This window comes from Scleropages formosus, chromosome 12 (assembly GCF_900964775.1).
Source record: "Scleropages formosus chromosome 12, fSclFor1.1, whole genome shotgun sequence".
NCBI classification, from domain to species: domain Eukaryota; kingdom Metazoa; phylum Chordata; class Actinopteri; order Osteoglossiformes; family Osteoglossidae; genus Scleropages; species Scleropages formosus.
The window spans coordinates 14,542,749-14,564,526 of NC_041817.1; the positions used below are offsets into that span (position 1 = coordinate 14,542,749).

At 44.9% G+C, this 21,778-nt stretch overlaps 2 protein-coding genes across 3 annotated transcripts; one reads left to right on the forward strand and one right to left on the reverse strand.

Moving 5' to 3' along the window:
• The first annotated feature begins 502 nt into the window (after positions 1–502).
• On the forward strand, positions 503–2,340 carry trmt10c (tRNA methyltransferase 10C, mitochondrial RNase P subunit). The gene is made up of 2 exons (XM_018758112.2): positions 503–598; positions 836–2,340. Exon 2 carries the CDS (start codon positions 864–866, stop codon positions 2,283–2,285), a length of 1,422 nt encoding a protein of 473 aa, XP_018613628.2. The 5' UTR covers positions 503–598; positions 836–863; the 3' UTR covers positions 2,286–2,340.
• A 6,193-nt stretch (positions 2,341–8,533) lies between these two features.
• On the reverse strand, positions 8,534–17,993 carry zbtb11 (zinc finger and BTB domain containing 11). Of its 2 annotated transcripts, none has more exons than XM_029256578.1 (10): positions 17,479–17,993; positions 16,503–16,771; positions 16,123–16,354; positions 12,262–13,328; positions 11,742–12,035; positions 10,430–10,826; positions 10,101–10,218; positions 9,836–9,994; positions 9,567–9,742; positions 8,534–9,450 (listed from the first exon to the last, which is right to left on the reverse strand). In XM_029256578.1, exons 1-10 carry the CDS (start codon positions 17,786–17,788, stop codon positions 8,894–8,896), a joined length of 3,579 nt encoding a protein of 1,192 aa, XP_029112411.1. In that variant the 5' UTR covers positions 17,789–17,993; the 3' UTR covers positions 8,534–8,893. The 2 variants fall into 2 exon arrangements, with proteins under 2 accessions (XP_029112411.1, XP_018613040.2); XM_018757524.2 differs by having other exon boundaries at positions 11,742–12,086.
• Between the last annotated feature and the right edge of the window lie 3,785 nt (positions 17,994–21,778).

A 21,778-nucleotide genomic window follows, 5' to 3' on the forward strand; every position in this document is an offset into this window, starting at 1 on the left:
TAGAGAGGGGTAGTATTTTCATGCAGTTTTACTGAAAACGGCCACACGTGCACTTGTGCGTGCGTGCGTGCGTGCGTGCGTGCGTGGTGGGGGTTGGGCTAAATATTCTTATACAGCACATCAACCACTCACCCAACTATTATTATTATTATGAGAATTACATTTCATTCACGAAAACTACATCACAACCTAAATACAATATATAGTATACTTTTAGAAACCAGTTATGTTTTTACTTAACTTTTAAAACACGAACGCTATGAGCCTAAATTTGTTACGTAACAACGGCCTTGGTAGGAAGGCAACTTCTCAATTGTAACAGAGAAGTGGACAGTTTACGAGAAGACATTAACATGGTTAATACATTCATATTTCTTCACTTAGCAGACGCTTTTCTCCAAAGTGACTTACAACGGATACTACGTCACTCCAGCTGCGACTTCTCGATCGTTACCGGTACTGGTGCTGCGCCGGACTGTGTTCCACTACGGTGGGAGAACATCGCTGCACACACATCCGGGTGACTTTCCGCGTCGGGTGCCCGCTCACGATGATGCTGCTGCATTAACCAGCTGAACTAGAAGACTTGTGGTTTAAGGTAGGTTTTTAATGTAAATAACAGAAAAGGAGGAATTAATGTAGATATCAACGCTGTGAAACTATTCCGAACGACGACGTCGTCTAGTACATGCGTTTCATAACTGTGTGGACACGACTACTCTGATAGCAGATCATCATGTGCAGGCGGCATAGATGAGGTTTGAAACTGAAGACATGAGGATGTATTATGTTTACGTCTAATTACAAAATGCGTTACCATATTTTCTTCCTGCAGCCCTTAAGAGAGCAGCTACACTACAGCAATGCGATTCTTTAAACCACAGTTCATGAATGTACTGCGGAGCCTCTGCTTCCCCCAGACAGCGGTACAAACAGGTAAACAGCCGACATGGCTCCAGTCGAACCTTTATCCCTGCCTGCCTTGCCACAAACAAATGTTCTGCACCACCTTGCAACTGAGAAAAGAGGCCACCCAGACCAGTGACCTGGCTTCCGAGAAGCTGGACCTGGACATATGGAAGTCTGTGATGAAGTCCCCGCAGCTGCAGGAGGAAGGAAAAGAGCAGGAGTTTGGTGATCCTGATGAAGAGATGGCAGAACCTACTCAGCTGGAGGCCATCCGAGACCTTGTGGAGATGTGGCGGCTGGCAGGGAAGCTGGTTCCGGAGCAGATGAGCGATGAGGAACTTGAAGCACTGGGGAAACTGGAGACTAAGTCCTCCAAGAAGAAGTACCTTAAATACCTGGCTCTCAAAGAACGCCACAAGAAAGCCGAAATGGAAAAGAAAGAAAGGAAGAGGAGCCAAAAGGCTGCAGAGGTGGACAAGAAACAAAATGCAGAGGTGGAAGATGAGGAAGATGACTGTAGTAACCGGTTTCAGAATAAGACTTTCCTGCTGAAATTCTGGACTCGCTCTATGGACACTGTTCACAACTGGAGGGCAGCACAGGCCATGTGCTTTGGCCAACCCCTTGTGTTTGACATGAGCTATGAGCAGATAATGTCACGGCAGGAGATGGGGAGTGCCATCTCTCAGTTACTGGAGAGTGAGGGTTGTAACCGCCGCTCCACTGACCCCTTCCACCTGCACTTCTGCAGTCTGCAACCTGAGGGAAGCTACCATCGAGAGCTGCGAAAACGTTATGGGCCCACCCAGTGGGACCGCCTCCTTGTCACGGCCACAAGCCAGCATTACATGGACCTGTTTCCACGTGATCAGCTTGTCTACCTGACGGCAGACTCCCGTAACGTGCTCAAAACGTTTGACCACAACAAAGTCTACATCGTGGGTTCCATAGTTGATAAATGTGTCCACACAGGCCTCTCTCTGGCCAGCGCTAAGCGCCTCCAGCTAGCCACAGCTCGCCTCCCCTTGGATAACTTCCTTCACTGGGATGTGGGCAGCAAAAACTTGACTCTGGACCAGATGATGCGTATTTTGCTCACGCTGAAAAACGGCGGCACATGGGAGGAGGCTCTAGAGTTTGTGCCCAAGCGGAAACATGAAGGACTCATCAAAATGCAGAGGTCAGGAAAACCAGCAGTGCCAGGTGTCAGTGACAGGCAAAGGACATTTGCCAGAAAAGAGAAAGCTCAGAATACCAGCGCTATGGGAGGCAAACATCCGGGTCAGCAGAAGGTAGTAACACTCCTGAACACAAGGAGAATTCAAGTAAATGATGTGAGACCGAGGAGGACTAAGAGCTGGTGGAAGGAAGAATAGCCTTTTTTCCCTAAGTTTTAACTTGGTACAAAGAGTTCCATAATGACTTTCGTAGACCCTGTACTGCTAATTGATGTGATGGTATTATGTACATTTGTCTATTACTTACATTGATTCATTAAATCAGTTGAAATAATTTTTGTGTTTGCTGTAGTGTTTTGGTTAACAGAAACTATTAAAGAGAATGTTGAATCAGTAACTTAGCCTAAACTAGTGTGAAGGCATCCTTTGGCTTTCTCCTAAAGTACTTAAAAACATATTGAAAAATAACAGGTGACTTATTGTACTATATTACCTCCCTTCCCTTGTTTAAGGTTTATGTGTTATGGTCATTATTCCAGATTATGTATCTTTGCTCTTTGGTCATGGACACAAGCTGTTTCTCAATGGTAACGTTTACATTTATTCATTTAACAGACCTAACCCAACCATAAATACTAGATTTTTGAAGCTTTCAGCTCACAGTTTTTTGAGACTGTCACAGAGAGGTTACTTCAGTTACACTGTAATATCTGAGGCATTTTCTTGCTTTCTAGTGTCTGTCATTCAGTTTTGAATTTTGAACCGTTTTCCACACACCTTCTTCAAACTCAGTTTCTTGTTGCTTTAGATAGTTGTTTAAAACTATGCAGCTTAAATTTTACATTTGCATTAATTCATTTAGCAGATGCTTTTCTCCAAAGCAATGTACATCTCAGAGGAAAATACAATGAGTGCTTTACATCAACAGAAGGAGAGATCTGGATGCAGACGTTGTTCTAGAGTACAGTCAGTTTGTCGCATTCCACCATATTAACCAGTATGTTTATGGTGTACTTACTAACTTAATATGACTCACCTCTGTAATTCCCATTGTATTTGTGGTTTAACTGCCTCAGAATTATAGTTATTTTTCTTGTGGTGTTTTCATTATGTTCTCCACCCTTTTATGTGGAAGGTTGCCAGAGAGTGACAGATTTATAACTGAATACTTTGTTCAGTGCAAGAATTTGTGTACATGCGTATGAATACAGTCCAGTAACACATTCAAAAACAGTTTTTCATTTTCAAGGAAAAAAGTATGAATTTGGAACATTCAAAAATAACTCCTGATACAGTATATCATGCTCAAAGATGTTAATTGTTAGTTGATTTTTGTGTGTTATAAAATATCACTTTACAATGGTAGAGAAGGGTCTTTCAGTACATGCCGAGTGTTTTTTTTCCACATTTTTGGACAGATGGATATTTGATTATTTCAACAATACTGGTAGAGAATGGTGGTCTAATTTAAAAAAACAATATCTAAAAGTAATATTTTGAACTCATTTGTATTATTTAAGTCAACAGAAATGCAATTTAGTTCACCCCTATCATTATCATGACATCAAATGTCTAAAATTAGAATCATGTGCACCAAAACAGGTGGAAATAATTAGAACATTAGAGAATAACTTGGAGGACATTGCCTTATATTAACATCAGAAAGGTGTGATCTGGTGTGGTCTTAGTTGAAATATGTGGTTACATCATGCCAAGGTCAAATGTACTTTCTGAGGCCCCTCAGAAGAGAGCTTGTTGACACTTATGTGTCCAATTCAGCCTGAGAACTGATGGAAAGGTGCTACAGGAAGTTCCTAAAAACTCCAGGATACCATCAAAGCATTTACAGGTAAGTGTTCCCTCAGTCAGTGTTAAAGTGCATGAGCCAACAATCTGAAAGACTGTGACTTTGCCCTACATTCAAGGTCTTGAAAATGAATATAGATGTATGACTGATTGCTAGAGAACACTTAAGTAAACATCAGAAGTTTTGGATCAGTGCTCTAGATAAATAAGAAGAACTAGAGGTGTTTGGCTACAATTCCAGACCTTGTGTTTAGCGTAAACCAAAAGCTGCCTTTGGCCAAAAGACCCTCAGATGGCCAGCTTGCCATCATAGTCAACCATGAATTCCACATTTCACTTTTGCCTAATAGATTAGAATGATGCTGTCTGAAAAAGCTGAGAAGGTACCATAAGCGGACCTTGCCACAAGACAATTACCCAAAACTACTCAATCAAATGCACAAAAGAATGGCTTGAAATGAAGGAATAGAGGGTAATACAGTGGCCAAGTCAAAGCCCAAGGAAGTCCTCAAAGATGGCAGTTGAAGATCCTCCATAAGGAGGAGCAGGCAAAAAGTTGTCCAAGTAGATAATGGGATAATAGGATGGACTATCACAAGAAATGCCTTAGTGATTCCCGCCAAAAGGGGCAACACCAGCTATTGAAGCTATGGGCCTTTATGGGGGAATTATTTCTTTCCCATACTGGATGACTGCTTCTGCGACTTTCTTATTGTTTTATAAATGATTGCAAAGCATAAATGTCATTCTAATTTGTTTACCTTTATCAGTAAAAGTTTGAGCAGGCAGGACCAGTTCAGGGTCTTCAGAAACTGTCCCTGGTCGCCCTTTTCAGTATGAACAAGGCTGGGGGAGTGTCTCCTACATCTCCTACATTCATCTGCTATTCTGGCACGACGAGCTGAACTGGAAGCGCACGTGAGACGCACTTCGAGGGATATAAACAGTCCTGCTCTCCTTTCAGTGTGCGGCGAAACTGAAGAAATGCCCCCAGTTCTAGGATGAGGATCAAGAGCATTTTGAAGTGAAGGATCAGAAGTGTCTGAGCCTCTTGCAGTTCCAACACCAGAAACGTGATGGCAATGTTGCTCTAACAGTTGTCATAGTCAATATTTGTACGTATTCAACACGGTATGTGATGATGAGTAAAAATCATTCCTATTCACTTAATTCCCATAGATGTTTCAAGGGAAATTAATGATTGAAGCCGCCTGAACATGGAAACCTCTTACTATCCATGGGCTTGTTAGTATAAAAAAATGATTGGTAGTGTAAAAGCTACACCTGCAATGCACTGGCATCCTGTCCTGGGTGTACCAGGGTGTACCAGGGTGTAGTCTGTCTCCAGTCTAAATGCTCTAACTGTAACCAGGCACTGAGATGTGTTTTCCAGCCCTTGAAGGTGAGCTCACACACCCTTGCTGTGCGACCTGGGATCTCCATGAAATATCAGTACTCTGATAATGCAGAGCCCCTGGACCATTGTGGTTCGTGACACATCTTAAAGCAAGAAGTTAGAGCAGCTGGACTGAGGTTCATGAAATGAGCTATGTTACAGTATTTGGATATTAAGGACCCCTAAAAAGAACAGTTTACTGTTCTTATTTATGCTGCTGTTGAATAAGGTGGAAAGCTAACAAAGCAGTTGACGTTTAACACTGGAAACGAAGAAAAAAAATTAACAGCTAAATGGATTTAAGCTTCTTAGGGTTTCTTAAAAGGGGGGTGTGGTGGCACAGTGGGTTGGACTGGGTCCTGCTCTCTGGTGGGTCTGGGGTTCGAGTCCCGCTTGGGGTGCCTTGTGATGGACTGGCGTCCCGTCCCGGGTGTGTCCCCCCTCCCCCTCCGGCCTTGCGCCCTGAGTTGCTGGGTTAGGCTCTGATTCCCCGCAACCCCATATGGGACAAGCGGTTCAGGAAGTGTGTGTTTGTGTGTGTTTCTCAATGCTGTAATTTACTGTGTGAATATGAAGGCAGATATATTTGTGTTATAACAGAAGTATGGTTTATGGTGATAATGTTTATTTTTAGAGGGCTTTTCTCACACAGAGAGACAGTGCAGAACAAGGGATCAGAAGCATAATGCAAATGAAAGGTGTGCTATACATTAAATTACTGCAATAACTTTGTAATTATTACAGCTGTAAGTGGGCCTATTGGGCACAGAGGAAAGGAACAAAAAAACTCCGATGGAAGCACATGATGGAATACAGTGCGATCTGTGGTGGGATTAATAGAGCCTCTTTTGAACAAACTTATGACTAATAAATTTTTTTTTTTTTACAACCTTTTGCTTCAATGTCAAACTAAACTTACTTGCTTTACTGTTATCTTTAATTTTGTATTCAAGAGAAAATTTGTGTAAATTAATGTTCTAACCACCGCTGATCCATGAAAACGTCTGCAAAGATTGACCTGGGCAAGGCAAGGCAAGGGGGTGGGGGGGATTTGGGGTCTGAGTGCCAGGGGTTGCCTACCTCTTCTGGGCATTCTAGAATTTAAAAAACAGCACTTAATTTAAAGCTATTTATAATGTTGTCACTAAGTGCTAATACACACACACACCTTCGGAACCGCTTGTCCCATACAGGGTCGCGGGGAACCGGAGCCTACCCGGTAACTTGATGTAAAAGCATTCATATGAATAAATATCTGTAGGTTTCTTACATGTGGTACAAAGACTAAATCCTTTTAAACTATGAAATGATACATTCAGTATTTTCATGTTATGCTTTTTTTTTCTTGTAATATGTCTGCAGCCATTGTTGTTCAGTGTGGGAAAGAAGTCAAACCTTCACACGGGGACTCTATAGTGACAGTATGGACGGCGCATGTGAGACAGCAGTGTCGTCTTAGTAGCACGTGAGACTACAGTGACGGGGCTGGATGGTACGTCATGCCATATGTTCTCACATCCAGCAACAATACCCTTTTGAAAAAGGCTGTCACTAAGGTCTTAGCTTGTTGCTCTGTGTGAACTGGGGATGAATATGCACGCATAATCCACACAATTATGGGGATTTTAAAAGCAAACTGTCTTTGTACGGTGAAAAGGGTTTATCTCACAAAGCCAAGAGATTAAGTGAACCCCAGATGCAAGCGCACGATGGAATGCGCTGCAATCTGCGGTGGGATTAATGGAGCCTTTTTTGAACAAACTTATGACTAATACTGTTTTTTTTTTTTTTTTTTTTTTTTTTTCCCCCCCCCGCAACCTTTTGTTCAGTGTCAAACTAAATGTACTTGTTTTACTGTTGATTTTTAATTTTGTATTTGAGAAAATTGTGTAAATTACACTTATTCATTTAGCAGATGCTTTTGTCCAAAGTGACGTACATCTCAGCAAAAGTACAATTTATGCATTACATTAAGAGAAAGAGACATAGCTGCAGACATGTGACTCAAGTAAACCTAGTTTGTTGCCAACCACTTGCTGCACTGAGGTTCATCGTTCAAGCAGGTGCATAAAACACAAGATAAACAAATCCTGATACCCTTCTACCATTTTTTTTTTTTTTTTAAATATTAAGATACACAAGCAATGTGTTCTAACCACTGGTGGTCCATGAAAAGGTCTGCAAAGATTTACCTTGGAATACATTAAAACTGTGTGATCATTGAAATTTAAACATTTTATTATTCAAAGATTAGAATTTTAAATTCAGCAGAATCTTGACTAAGACTGAATTACCATATAATGTAAATAAAGATCACAATGGAAGAGTTAACTAAACAAAATAGTCCAAGATGAAACATGCTGGATGAGGCATTTGGTAGTAGGGAGGTAAGTAAATTACATACGTAAACATCTGCAAATGTGCAACGGAAAAAATACTGTTGCACAGACATTTACACCTGATCAACACACGCTAACTTGATTTTTTTTGTAAGCACAATATTATTTTTACTTTGTCATCAGTAACAGGTTAGCAGATAGCCATCCACTTCCTTACTGGTTAGTTTCTGCAAGAAACCTCATATGGCTGTTATGCTCAAATTTTTCTTTAGAGTTTTCTAAAATGAACTTTAAACTATCATTCCTAAAAATAAGCTTCCACAAACTCTTATTTAATTGCAGTTGCTGGTTGATTCAACACAAACGTCCAATGTTTGTCAGCTTCTGACTGCTTTCAGCTTTACACATCACCCACAAGAGCACGATGATACAAAAGGCTCTTGATTTATTTTTGGGGTAGAGTCTGTAAAAATTTTACAACTATTTTTTGTCCATAATAGACTATTGCTAAGACTTAACATTTTCACTAGCTTTGACTTACATTAAAATGAAGAAGATGTGCACAAAATCCAACTTCAATGCTGACTACTGACCGATACATCCCATTAACATATGCAACATCAATCCTATTTAACCAAAACTCAGGAACATTGTTGAATCAAGGTAGGCCAAAGCTCCTAACTCTTGAGTTTTGCTACCATAAAAAAGAAAAAAAAATTAAATAAAGAATAAAATGTCTGAGAATTTGTAAATCAAATGTTTGTAACAAGGAGCTTTTATAGAAATAGTTATTAGTGCTAATAGCTATTTTGACAAACCATGAAAAATTTTAAATATAAATTAAACGAGTCAAACTCATAGTACTTAAAAAGCATGAAAATACAAACTGCATATTTTTCTTTTTATTTTGCATCAAACAAATGAACATTCTCTCTATATGGCAATGTAGAAAAAACAGGGCAAAGCACAAAGAGAAAAATGGTCTCAAAGTCATCATTATATTAATTTGACAAATATAATTTAAGTTGCACATTCTTTTTACGGATGGCTCGTAGTAATCAAGTGCTCCACATTAACCACACCGGCATGTGTCAGGTACACACCCCATAAAATACTGAAATAAATTTTAATTATTGCCCTATTTACATGTATTTACAGGGTAAAAGCAAAGAAAAGATGCTGTTTCTGCATACACCATGTACCCTTCCTGCAATGTCACATATATGGGCTACCAGTGGAAGTATCTAAAAACAACCTCCTGTGTGTCACTCCACTTCAGCAACATGGGCCACTTCTACCTCAACAGTCTGTATGACGTCAGGCGAATGCTCGTCCAGTTTGGGCCCGCCTGACATTCCAGCCCGCTGGGACAGAACATAGTTCACCACCTGCATGATGCTCTGGTCTGACAGAGTGGACATGGCCGACGCGCTGCAGTCCTCCACAGCACTGCTCACCGCCTGCACCGCCTCGACTGTCTCCTCCGTAATGAGTACGGTCTCGATCTCCTCGCCGGATGCCTGGGGGTGGGCCGGCTGGAGCTCCGGGGGCAGTTCAGGGGCCAGGATGCTGATGGCATGCTCCACCTGGGTGCCCTGGTTGTGGAACTGCAGCGTGTCTTTCTCCAGCATGATCTTCCCGGGCAGGTAGTCCCCGTGGTACTTGGTCATGTGCTTGCGAAGCGTGCGTGCGTCGATGTGAGCGTCCTGACACACTGGGCAAACATAAGGCCGCTCACCTGTGTGTGTGCGCACATGGCGCTTCAGGGAGCGGGCGTCTGCCCACGCTACCCCACATGTCAAACATTCAAATGGCTTCACTCCTGGGAGAGAAGAACAGGACTTGGATCTGAACAAAATCATGGTTAAGAACACCATTCTACACCGCACTAAGAGGTTGTGTGCGTTTGCGAGAACATGAGACAGACAGCACACTGACCTTGGTGGTTGTTCATGTGGCGCCGATACTCCCTCAGCTGTGTGAACTTTCTGCCGCAGTGCTCACACTCCCTCTCCAAGTTCTGCTTCACTCGCCCCTTTTTTCCATGCGTTGCCTTCTTCACGTGTCGCCGGAACAGGGCTTTCTCAAAGAACTCTTTCCCGCAGATGTTACACCTTTGGCACAGGCAGATGACACACCATGGGGTATAAACCAGTTATAGCAGAAGATGAGAAACTATTACGGCTTAGAGATGTGGCTGCACTCACTTGAAGGGCTCAGCAACGCTGTGAGACTTGACATGAGAGTACCAGTCCTTCTTCCAACTGTAGCACTTGCCACACACCTGGCACTGAAATGGCTTCAAGCCCAGGTGCTTGTTCATGTGCTGCTGCAGATCTTTGGCCTCGTAGAAGCTCTTATCACAGCTGACACAAAGTAATGGCAGAAGACAAGAGAAACACGGTATCAGAGGGTACCGTACAGCCAGGCAAAGTGCTGAGTGTGAACGTGTGGATCCGAGGAGGTACATACTGGGAGCACTGGAACCCACGGACCTCAGGCTTTGGCTGGTGTCTCTTCAAGTGCTTACTTAGCCCTGATGCTCTGTGGAAAGACTTTCCACACGTGGTACATAGGTACTTAGATTCACCTGTGGAGAAAACAAACGTACGATAAATACATCGCTAAGCCACAGTCAAGAACTACTAACTTGTGTTTTTATCTGTTGTCTGCACATAGCCCAAAAACAATCACACACATACAGGCACGCATCAGAAGGTTTGTTTCTCTGCTGTTTGTGTGACAAAAGACAAAAAGGAGAGTGCACACAGGGAATGGGCGACCTGGACAAAGGCACCGACCTGTGTGAACGCTCGTGTGCTCCTCCAGGCTCCGCTTACTGACGAAGGACTTGTCACACAGTGTGCACTGGAACTGCTTGAGCGCATCGTGCAGGGCTCTGTGCATCTTCAGGCTGTGTTTGTGGGCGAAGGTCTTGCCGCACACCTTGCAGGCGTGGGGGCGCACACCGGTGTGGTTCAGCATGTGGATGCGCAGGGAGTACAGCTTGGGCAGGGTCTTTCCGCAGATGTCGCACACAAACTCACGCTTAGTGCGGCCCCGCGTTCTGCCGTCGGCAGCCTCCTTCCCCTCCGCCAGGACTCGTGCCGCCACCGATGCTCGCTGGCTTTTCTGCCGCTTGTGTCGCGTGAGGTGGGCTCGCAGCGAGGCAGCATACTGAAATTCCTTACTGCACAGCTGCAGAGAGACCGCCGTGCATTACATATCACAGCATCACAAACATTACCGGAGGATAATGAACACAAACTCCCGCCAACATCAAAACTATGCTGTGGCATATCTTACATAAGAAAATAGACATTACACTAGCATTAAAGCAATTTTGGCTCCACATCTAAAAAACACATACCTACATATACTATTGTTACAATACAAAGTCATCTACCAGCAGATCCGTAAATACACTGGTCTCTTATGTTAACAACGGTCTAGTTACACATTTTCCAATTAGTTTTCATTGCAGTTTCTTCACGTATTGTATCTATTTTGTAGAAACTTTCTACGGTGTGCATTTACCCACCAAGCCAATACATGTTGGTATAACACACCCAAACACAATAGGAGCATGAGACCAATCAATGCACCTTGCTTCCACTGTCTTTACAGCTCCCACCTGGTGTTTGTTAGTACTGGTGATCAATAACAAGATGAGGAACTTTACACATTTACATTTATTCATTTAGCTGACACTTTTCTCCAAAGCAACTTATAATGTTAAGCTACTTACAGTTATTTACCTATGTATACAGCTGGGTAGGGTAAGTACCTTGCTCAAGGCCACTACAGCTGGAGGTGGGGATCAAAGCCATGACCTTTGAATTTAAAGGCGGCAGCTATAACCACTACGCTACCAGCTGTCCACATATTCATGAAATTAATCGGCAAACAACTGGCACTGGAGTTCAGCAGTAAAGAAAATTAATTTTTATTTTAAAGCATCTCAATTTCACAGACCCTAATCAGCAAATAAATCAAGGTATAGGTGTACTGCTCCCAATTGTGTTCATAAGTGTATAGAGAAAGAAACCCTTTCCACTGTATAACATTCAACAACCAAAAGCAGAGAATCAAATTCCATCTGGTGTTACTTACGCTGCACCTGTATCCACGTGTTTTCTCATGTTTCAGGGTGTGCATGATGAGGGCGTAACGGCGCTGGAAAACCTGCCCACAGTCAGAGCACTTGTACTCGCAGTCTGCCTTGCCTTCTGGCTCTGTTCCTGAAGCCTCTGCCTCAACCCCCGCGCCCTCTTCTGGCCCCGTACCAGCCTCAACGGACACCCCCTTTGCTTCCAGCTCCATCTTTGCTTCCATCCCTGCCCACACTGCTGTTCCCTCTCCGGAATCAGGAACAGCCTCAGGTTTTTCCTCCTCTCCTTGACTCTGCTTTGTTGAGGGGTGAATCATACGACCACGTCTCAGGAGCTTCTGGGCTACCTACAGACAGTCATTATTCCCAATGAATCCTGCACAATTTTCATATAACTATTGTACACTTTCACCAACTCCATAAAGCAAGCTGTATTAAGCAGATGCAATATCTACAGTAAGAAAGAAAGAAACTCAAAACTAAGCATACAGTTTAACTTGTGCGTAAGTGTGTTTTCCCTACCTTCTGGGTGTTGGACTCTTGATTCTGATCTTTCCTGCCCTGCAGCTGTCTCTCCAGGCCCATGTGCAGACGGACGTAACCTCCCTCCTCCAGCGAGCGTTGGCGCAGGCGCTTTCGGTAGGTACTGTCTGTTGGGCTCCCGTCTCCATCCTTTGCGGCCCCCGCTTCAGCTGTAGCACTACTTCCCGGAACCTCCACCACCACCTGCTGCTTAACCTTAGCGGGACGTCCACGTTTACGCTTGGGTGGCCCTGGGTCCGGCTCTGGTGCAGGAAGTGGTTCAGGGGCCACGGGCCCCTCCTGCTCTGGCACGGTGGGATGAGCCATAGCTGACAGGTGCATGACCTCCGTAGAGACAGCCTTCCCGGGATCCAGGCTAAGGACGAACGCTTCTTGGACCGGCTCCCCTTTCTCTGAACTTTCCATATTCACTTGAACATCCATCACTTGCGCCTGGGTCTCCACCGGCCAGCAGGCCGACATCACAGCCAGAGCCTCTTCTGCAGAGGCTTCTCCACCACGAGTGACCACTGCTAGGGTCTCACCAGCAGAGGTTTCCTCAGCGTGAGTGACGACTGCAAGGGTCTCACCAGGAGCCGTCTCTTCAGATTGAGTGACTACAGCCAGGGTCTCACCAGGAGCCGTTTCCTCAGATTGAGTGACTACAGCCAGGGTCTCACCTTCTGCAGTCTCTCCAACATGAGTAACCACAGCCAAAGCAGTACCCCCATCCTGAGAGAGCACAGTCATGGCTTCGACAGCTGCCATCTCCCCACCTTGGGCGACTACAGCCTCACCGCTGTCCTGCATAGTCACCATATATGTCGCCGCCTCTTCTTTCTGGAGTTGAGGCTCGCTGGACACTACGGTGTGGGTGTCTCCCCGCTGGTAAACCATGAGCTTCTGCTTCTCCACCTGCTTGTGTACAGACTCACACAGGTGCAGCACCTCAGTCATCAAGAGGTGGCGTGCCAGGGTGGCCACATCCGCCATTACGCAAAAGTTGAAAGTTAGGGTTGAGGTGTAGGCAAACTCCAGCAGTGGGAGGAAGCTGGCCTTACTGAAGCCTGATGGACAGAGGGAGACAGATGAACACCTTATCTTAATTCATCTTCTCAAAATGCCATGGGATTGTTATCAAGATTATATTCTTCCAGGACACAACAGCAGCTAAACTTTGGGTTCTCTTCCAGATTTAGTAAATTACTCTGGTTAAAGGATTAATACCACACAGCAGTTCCCCCTGGAACCACTCTGCTACCTGCTGCCTTATGTCATTATTTTTCATTCATATCTAATGAGCAATCTTTCATCTGAAATGTGAAAACTGAGTTTACACCAGTGTACCTAATAAAGACCTCAACTAGCTCCTCACCTTACAAACACAACTGGGGAAAATATTGGAATTAATCAAAATAAACAGTATTTTTATGTATCAGGGACAAAGCCAACATGTTCCGTAATATCTGACAAAATACTTTCTAGGTAGTTTTTGAATATTTGCATTCTTTTATTTAATTTTAATAACTGTTTGTTCGATGCAGGGATATAGATGTCCTAAGTCTATCCAGGAGGCATCTTGCATGGAACAGAGTACTAACCGGCCACAGACATTTTAAAGCACAAACGTGTTTGACAAAAAAAAAAAAAAAAAAATTTACAGGATCACTGTTTATACACTATACCATCAGAGGTGCTTTGTAGCATCACCTACAGATGCTCACTTCTAGCTCCCACTGTAATGCCTTTTATCAAAACACCTACTTAGCGTTTATACGGTAAAACTTAGCCTGCAGTGTAAATGGGTAAATAACATTAAGTCACTTTAAAGAAAAACATCTTCTAAATGAAATTACTACTGAGATACCTATGAGTTGTCATACTAGACTTATCACAACTTATAATGGTGACTGGTTGAGAATGTGATCGCAAATAAAGGGTATATACAGTAGCTGATTTTTGTTATGGAAGAAATGTAGAATCTGTTCTGGTCGTAATAATTAAAACTAAAAAATAAATAAAAATATTTTCTTTCCACAAAGCCGTACTGAATGCCAACTTTCGACTTATTAACCCCACAAACATTCGTCAGATTGTTAGCAATCGCCAACACTGCAGAACACCAGACATGGGTTGTAAACACAGTACAAAATAAGAGTCACAAATCTGCAGCTATGTCTCTTTCTCCTAAGGTAATGCACAAATTGTATTTTCTATGAGATGTACATCACTTCGGAGAAAAGCTTCTGCTAAATGAATAAATGTAAATGTATGGAATGAAGGTGGCCCCGCGCTCCTGTTTTTTGTATCGTTTGAGTGCATTTTACTGCCATCTACCGGTTGCATGGGGAAAAGCATGTCAATTTTGCACTGCAACAGATAAATTTTACATTTACTCATTTAGCTGATGCTTTTCTCCAAAGTGACCCACAATGTTAAGGTTACAATTATTACAGTTACAAGCTTATGATTATTTACCCATTTATACAGCTGGGTAATTTTACTGGAGCAATTTAGGGTAAGTATCTGCTCAATGGTACAACAGTCGGAAGTGGGGATGAAACCTGCAACCTCCAGATCCCAACGCAGTCACGCTAACTACTATGCTACCAGCTGTCTGCTAACATTGTCCCCCTAAATTTTAAAGCAGAATGTCCAAGAAAATGCCATTACAATAAACAAACGGGGAAAAAAGTGCGTACCTTTGAAAATGCTTGTAAAATGAGGAACCAGTGTGTCTACCCTGAAAATTTACTGCTCTGCCAGCTCAAAAAGGCGTTCGACAGTATCCATCGAGACTCGTTGTGGGAGATCCTCTGGGTCAATGGTGTCCCGGAAGCCTTTGTCACAGTCTTTAAGAATCTGGATCTTAACTCCTCATGCTGCGTAAGGACCGACGCAGGGCATGCAGCTTTTTTCGAGATCGCTACCAGCGTCCGCCAGGGCTGCATCCTTTCACCAATCCTCTTTCTCGTCGCCCTCGACTTCGTCATGAAGAAGGCAACTGCGTACATTGAAGCAGGCATCCCCTGGACGGGTCAAGATCGCTCGACAGACATAGATTTTGCCGACGACGTGGCCCTGCTCGCCGAGGACGAAACCCAGCTCCAAAACACAACTCAGCCACAAAGCCAGTAAGATTGGCTTGCGTATCAGCTCAGAAAAAATCGAAGATCATGAAGACTGGACCCATAGGTGCGCCAGCCAACATCACCGCTGACGCCACACGACTGGAGACAGTGGAGAAATTTACATACTTGGGGAGCATCGTTTATCACGATGGTGACGCCAAAACCTGATGTCCGGTACCGGATTGGGAAAGCTTCGGCTGTGTTCCGTCGCCTCCAGAACATCTGGACGTCAGCTTCAATCTCCCTCAAGATTAAGTTACAACTATACGTCTCCATCGTTGTCCCGACCGCAATCTACGCATGCGAAACGTGGAAGCTAACGGCGAACACTGTTCGCAGGACAAACGCATTCCCACCAACGATGTCTCCGGCGGATTCTCAAGATCCAGTACATCGACCGCATCACCAACGAAGAAGTTTTGCGCCGGGGAAACTCCAGCAGCCTTCAAGTTACAATCACGCAACGACAACTCAGGCTAGCCGGCATATTCTACGAATGCAACGACATCACATTCCCTGGGTGGCAATGCACCGGTGCCCCCCGGGGCCGTCCCCGTACCGCCTGGAGCCGAACCTTCATCAACGATCTTAAGTTCGCTGGCGTGTCCTGGGACGAAGCTGAAGCGCTGGCAGAGGACCGGAAGCGGCGGAGAGACTTCGTCGTCCGATGTGCCCAGCAGCATGGGAGGATCTAAGACTAAATAGAGGCCGGCTCAAAACCCTGACTCACCTGAAAGGTCGACCACTGCCTCGTGGCTGGAGATGGCTCCCTTCTCGATGAAGAGCTCACTGAAGTAGTCGCTGCAGGCGGCCAGCACAGCTTTGTGCGCACGGTACTCCTCCCCCTCGATGAGCAGCGTGATGTCGCAGAACTGACCGCTGAGACGCTGCTGGTTGAGTTTCTCCAGCATGGTTTGCCCGTGTTTGGGCAGGAACTGCTTCACCACGCCTTTACTGTCCACCTAACGGTCAACAATGAAACCAAGAGTGGAAAAACTACAACATCCACAACTGTGGCAGTTTTCATAACTGTGACGCAGCATTCATACAAAAGTAGCTGCAGGCATGACCCAGAAAAAGAGACCGCAAAAGAGAGGAGCGGTTACTCACGAAGACGAGCTCATGCTTGGCAACAGACTGAGCTGCTCTGGCAGACCTTTGCTTCAATGTGTCAAAGGACTGCGACTGCAGGGTCTCGGGATCATCTTCCTCATCATCCTCCTCGTTCTCCGTATTGGGACTAGCAGCTCCCCTGCGCCTCCCGCGTCTTCCTCCAAGGACCTGCCCCGCGGCTTCCTCCGGCCAACCGCGTCCTCGCTCCTGCTTCTCCCGGCACTGGCTGCATTCTCGGATGTAGTCCTTCACCTGCTTCAGGATCCCTGAGAACAGCGGAGCCTCAGTGGAGCAGCGCGACGGGCCGCGTGCGTTCACAATAGCAATTACAACACCGAGAGCGGGGCAGCAAAAAAAAAAAAAGAGGAGGGTTTCACAGACACAAGCTCACCATCACTCTAGTAGTTGTTTTTAACCACTTGTCAGAGGTCTTGATGACCACTGCAGGCTGCGACACTATGTATCCCTTCAAACACATGGATGCACCGTACTCATCTTTTGGTGATGATGACCGTGATCGCACCCGAGAAGATGACTGTAGTTGCAATGACAGTCAAGATGATGTGAGGTCACTGTAGCGATGACTGCAGTGGGGGGACTATGGGGGACGGGCGGCACAGCAGGTAGCGCTGGTGCCTCCGAGGCGCCTGCTCTTTTTTTTGCGCGTCAGCGAACGTGGGCTCGATCCCGACTCCGTGCGCCGGATGTTCCTGGATTGCCAATCGCCCTAGTGTCTGGTCTGGATGGATGCACGTTTAAATTCCAGAGACTGGGGAAATGTTGTAATGATCCCCCCCCGTGTGTTGTTTGTTACGTTGCTCTGCGCTGCACACATGCGACATGGCTGAATGGCTGTGTTAGTGAGTGAGTGCATCTGGCACCAACAACATCACCCAGGATAATTCTACCTAAATAAATACCGGCTGTCCGCCACTAAGACGCACTCCATTCCGTTCCGTTCCGTTCTATTTACCTCTCCACCAGTACTTCTGAGAGATGCTGTCCCAGGTCTGCTGCTGGGTCTGGTGCTCCCCTCCGGGCGCGACGTGCGCCTCGTCGATCAGTTCCCTCCGCCGGGCGGCCTGCAGCACCACCTCCAGCTCCGTGAACTCGTCCAGGCCTTTCTGCCGGCGCTGGTAGTACAGCGTCCCGTCCCGGACCACATAGCACGCGGCCGCCTTGCGGATCTTCCGCTTCGCGTTGCCCTGCGTGCCCGGCGCGTACGGCTCGCGCTCGTCGCTCAGGTAGCGCTGGATGGCCAGGTAGCTCTCCTCGCTCGACATGCCCGCTCACCTCGCCGGCGCCTCTAAACACCGCTCCGGCGCTCCGTCAGGCGCACAACTTGCTTCTTATATTAAATATGTTGCTGCGATTTTTTTTCTCAACCGTTTTCAATTTCCATTAAAATATATAATGCGGTAAAACGTAGTGCACGGTGTTTAATTCCAAAGGGGAACTGCTGTTTCTGACCGTCGGGGACTGACTTGCACGAACAGACAAAATGGCTGCTGCACAACCGGATTTTGCGTATGTCGGAAGCGGAAGGTCTGACTGACCGCCGCCATGTTGCCTGTATTAAATTGCCTTGGCAGCCTTGGCGTTGTCCCTCTCTTGCTACTTGCGGTTCAGAAAGCCATAGCAGGAGAACGGTTTTGCGGTTCCTGATGCATTGGGTGCCTAGAGAGGAAGAAACATGGGCAATTCCAGTGAAACGTTTACAATATAAAGTTATTGTACGCATGACTCCGCCACAAGAGGGCGCAGGATTGTGACTACAAAAGGTTTTTTTTTTTTTTTTTTTTTTTTTTGAACGCCATCATGGCCTAGTATTTTTTTACACTACTAGTACGTACAGTACTTATACAAAAACGAACAAATCGTATTTCCATCATAAGTAAATCTACTGATTAACACCCTTTGAATTTAAACATTTCAAAATTTTCACTCACCCTCTATTGTTGACATTTCAAAATATGTTGTTACTTTTTTGCCTGTCAGGTATGTGTCAAGTTATTATTCTTTATTTAGCTGATACCTTTGTCCAAGGCAAAATATTACGCATCTGTTCATTCTTTTAAGTCTTCCTTGATTTCTTTGTGTATTAAAATGACAGCTAGCCCATTCCAGTCATTTGCACAAAGGTCCTTCTAGCAAACCCCCCCCCCCCCACCCCGACACACACACACACACACACACACACACACACACACACACACACACACACACACACACACACACACACACACACACAGACAGAGTTGCAGGGAGCAAGATCCTAACCCAGCAACACAGGGCAGAAGGCTGGAGGGGGAGGGGACACACCCAGGACAGGACCCCAGGACAGGACCCCAGTCCGTCGCAAGACACCCCAAGCAAGACTCAAACCCCAGACCCACCAGAGAGCAGGACCCAGTCAAACCCACTGTGTCACCACACCCTCTCCTCTGTTGGTGGTTTACATGAATTCCTCATGTTGACATGGCTTTTGTGCCACAGTCCAAAGGCATGTGAACAGGGTAAATCTAATTTGTCCTTATTGCTTGTACAGTCTGTGTGAACGATGACTGTGAATGCCCAGTGATGGATTGACATCCCATCCAGGACGAGCCCCACTTTGTGCTGCTCTGCATTTCCCTCGGATTGACTCTGGACTCTTGCTAAAAATGCATAGGATAAGCGATTACCAAAAATCGATGGACAATATTAACATTATTGTTTTAAACAAATAAATTCCTGCTTCCTGGAAAAATGTTGCCATGAGTTAGTTTATTCTGGATAATGCAAATGTACATACTGTACCTATAAGGAGTATTCACCCCCTTGGTCTTTTTCATATTTTTTTTTTAACATTGAATTGCATGGATTAAGTTTTTAGCTTTTAGATGTTGATCAACAGAGAAATACTCTTTAATATCAAAGTGAAAACATATTTCTACTTTATGGTGACTCCCTAAATAAGTTGTGCTCTAAGTAATTGTTTTTAGAAAAAAATTAATTAAACATTATTAATCCTTTGAGGAAATTCACTTTGGTTACAGCAGCATACATGCAAACATACTCACATACATATCCGTGTAAAGTACACACATGCACTGGCTGAAACCGCTTGTCCCAAGCAGGGTCGTGGTGAACCGGAGCATAACCCGGCAACACAGGGCACAAGGCTGAGGGGGGAGGGGTCACACACCGGATGGGACGCCAGTCCGCCGCAAAGCACCCCAAGCGGGACTCAAACCTCAGACCCGCCAGAGAGTGGGACCTGACCAAACCCACTGCGCCACTGCACCCCCTCCATGTAAAGCAACAAAACATAAATAAGTAGAAAAATAAATAAGTGAATGAATAGGCAAACATATTGAAATACAAGAGAGTGGGAAGTGGACTGAAATGAGATGGTGAGTGAAGTTGAGACGGTGCTGGCGGGATACAGAGGAAGCGCATTTCTACTCAGTCACCCTGTGGTCAGTGTGAGGACTCATTGTAGGGCCCAGTGGCTGCTGTATGAAGTGGCCTCTGGTAGCTCCTTGGAGTACTGCCACTGGACCAGCCTGTTGCTGAAAGTGTTCCTTTGTTTAACTATGGTGACGTGCGTAGGGTGCGAGTCATTGTCCATGATGGAGAGTCCCTCTCCGTGTGACCTCCACAAGGGAGTCAAGTTTCATTCCCAGGATAGAGCCAGTTTTCCTCGTTAACTTGCTGAGTCTATTGGCACTGCGGTAAAGTTACTGCTGTGGCATTCCATTATATTCAATTATACCTGCAACAACTGACTAGATAAACATCAGCAACTGCAGGTACACCTACAGAATCCGTCCTTACCTCACAACACAATTTGCCAAACTACTAGTCCAGGCCATGGTGACATCCCGTCTGGACTACGGCAACTCTATCTTGTGTGGCCTTCTTGCTATTGACATCAAACCTCTACGGCTGATACAGAATGCTGCTGTCTGAGTTGTGCTTGACTTCCCGAAACATTCCCATGTATCTCTTCCTCTACTCGTTTCTCTGCACTGGCTTCCTATAGCTGCCCGGATCAAATTTAAGACCCTGGTTATGGCCTACAAATGCATCGATGGAACAGCTCCCAGCTATCTACAGGACTTGATCATTCGCTACATGCCAGCCAGCCAGCCTGCTACGTTCTTCCATATCTGCCCGCTTGGGGGTCCCACGCACGAAAGGTAAAGCATGGAGGTTCTCGGTTCTGGGTCCGTTGTGGTGGAACGACCTCCCCCTCTCACTCAGAACAGCTGAAACTCTGTCCATATTTAAAAAGGGTCTGAAAACTCACCTCTTCCAGACTCACTTTGCCCATGATCTAAGTTCGTGTAAGGTGTAAATGTTCATGCACCATAACTTTATGATCGTGCCTGGATAAGCATTTACGCAGCTACTCCTGTAATGTACATAAATGTTTGTATCTCAAAAAAAAAAAATTAGTAGGAAGGTGATCAGGAATTGTCAGCATTCTGAGTTTTATGCAGCTACTCGTGTGATGAACATTGGTGCATATGGTGGAAAGGAACTAACTGTACTTAAGAATCACGTCTGCAGCTATGTCTCTCCTGTATTATCTGCGAGATGTACTTTGCTTTGGGGAAAAGCATCTGCTAAATGAATAAATGTATTTTGTTGCGAGAACTATGTTGTACATGATTTTTATAAGCTTCCTTCCTTTTTCTTTTGGCAAGACTGTCAGTACCGTATTTTCAAATACTGTTTGTTAGTGTATACTAAAACAGTTTGATTTTGTATACCACTCTGAGTTTCAGTGGACTAATACTACTTGTTTTGCACAAGAAAAGACAAACCAGGGCTGACAGTGGACTCAGGTGCAAAGTTTAATGAAACAACACTATACTAAGTTATTGTCAAAGCTAGGCAACACCAGAACAAGGCACTGAAATTAAATTGGATCAAAAAATATCTTGAAAGAAGAGTTAAAATTATACAAAATAGGTGTGTGTAGGTGTTAGAGCTGCTGCCTTGCAGTCAGAGGACACACGGGTTTGAATCCCACTGTGCCTCGCACTGTAGTACCCTTGAGCAAGGTACTTAACGATGAATTAGTACAGTAAAAACTACCTGGCCTGTCGCATAAACAGGTAAATAATTGCAAGTGACATCACAGCCGGCAAATAAACAAGCGTAAATGTATTTGTGTACAGTCAAGGTTTAATACTATTGCATAAAATAAATGATGTTCAATGGATTGTTTCACGAGATAGATAGATAGCATGAAACGTAGCAGGACGCTGCCCGACCCTGCC

What these genes read in the sequence shown, in the direction of transcription:
- trmt10c (XM_018758112.2), top strand. Translation starts at nt 864, where the DNA reads ATGCGATTCTTTAAACCACAGTTCATGAATGTACTGCGGAGCCTCTGC.
- zbtb11 (XM_018757524.2), bottom strand. Translation starts at nt 17,788, where the DNA reads ATGTCGAGCGAGGAGAGCTACCTGGCCATCCAGCGCTACCTGAGCGAC. An exon ending in CACGTGGATACAGGTGCAGC is followed by an intron (nt 10,827 to 11,741) that starts GTAAGTAACACC and finishes GTCTCTCTGCAG; the next exon opens with CTGTGCAGTAAGGAATTTCA. An exon ending in GCACACGAGCGTTCACACAG is followed by an intron (nt 10,219 to 10,429) that starts GTCGGTGCCTTT and finishes TTTTCTCCACAG; the next exon opens with GTGAATCTAAGTACCTATGT.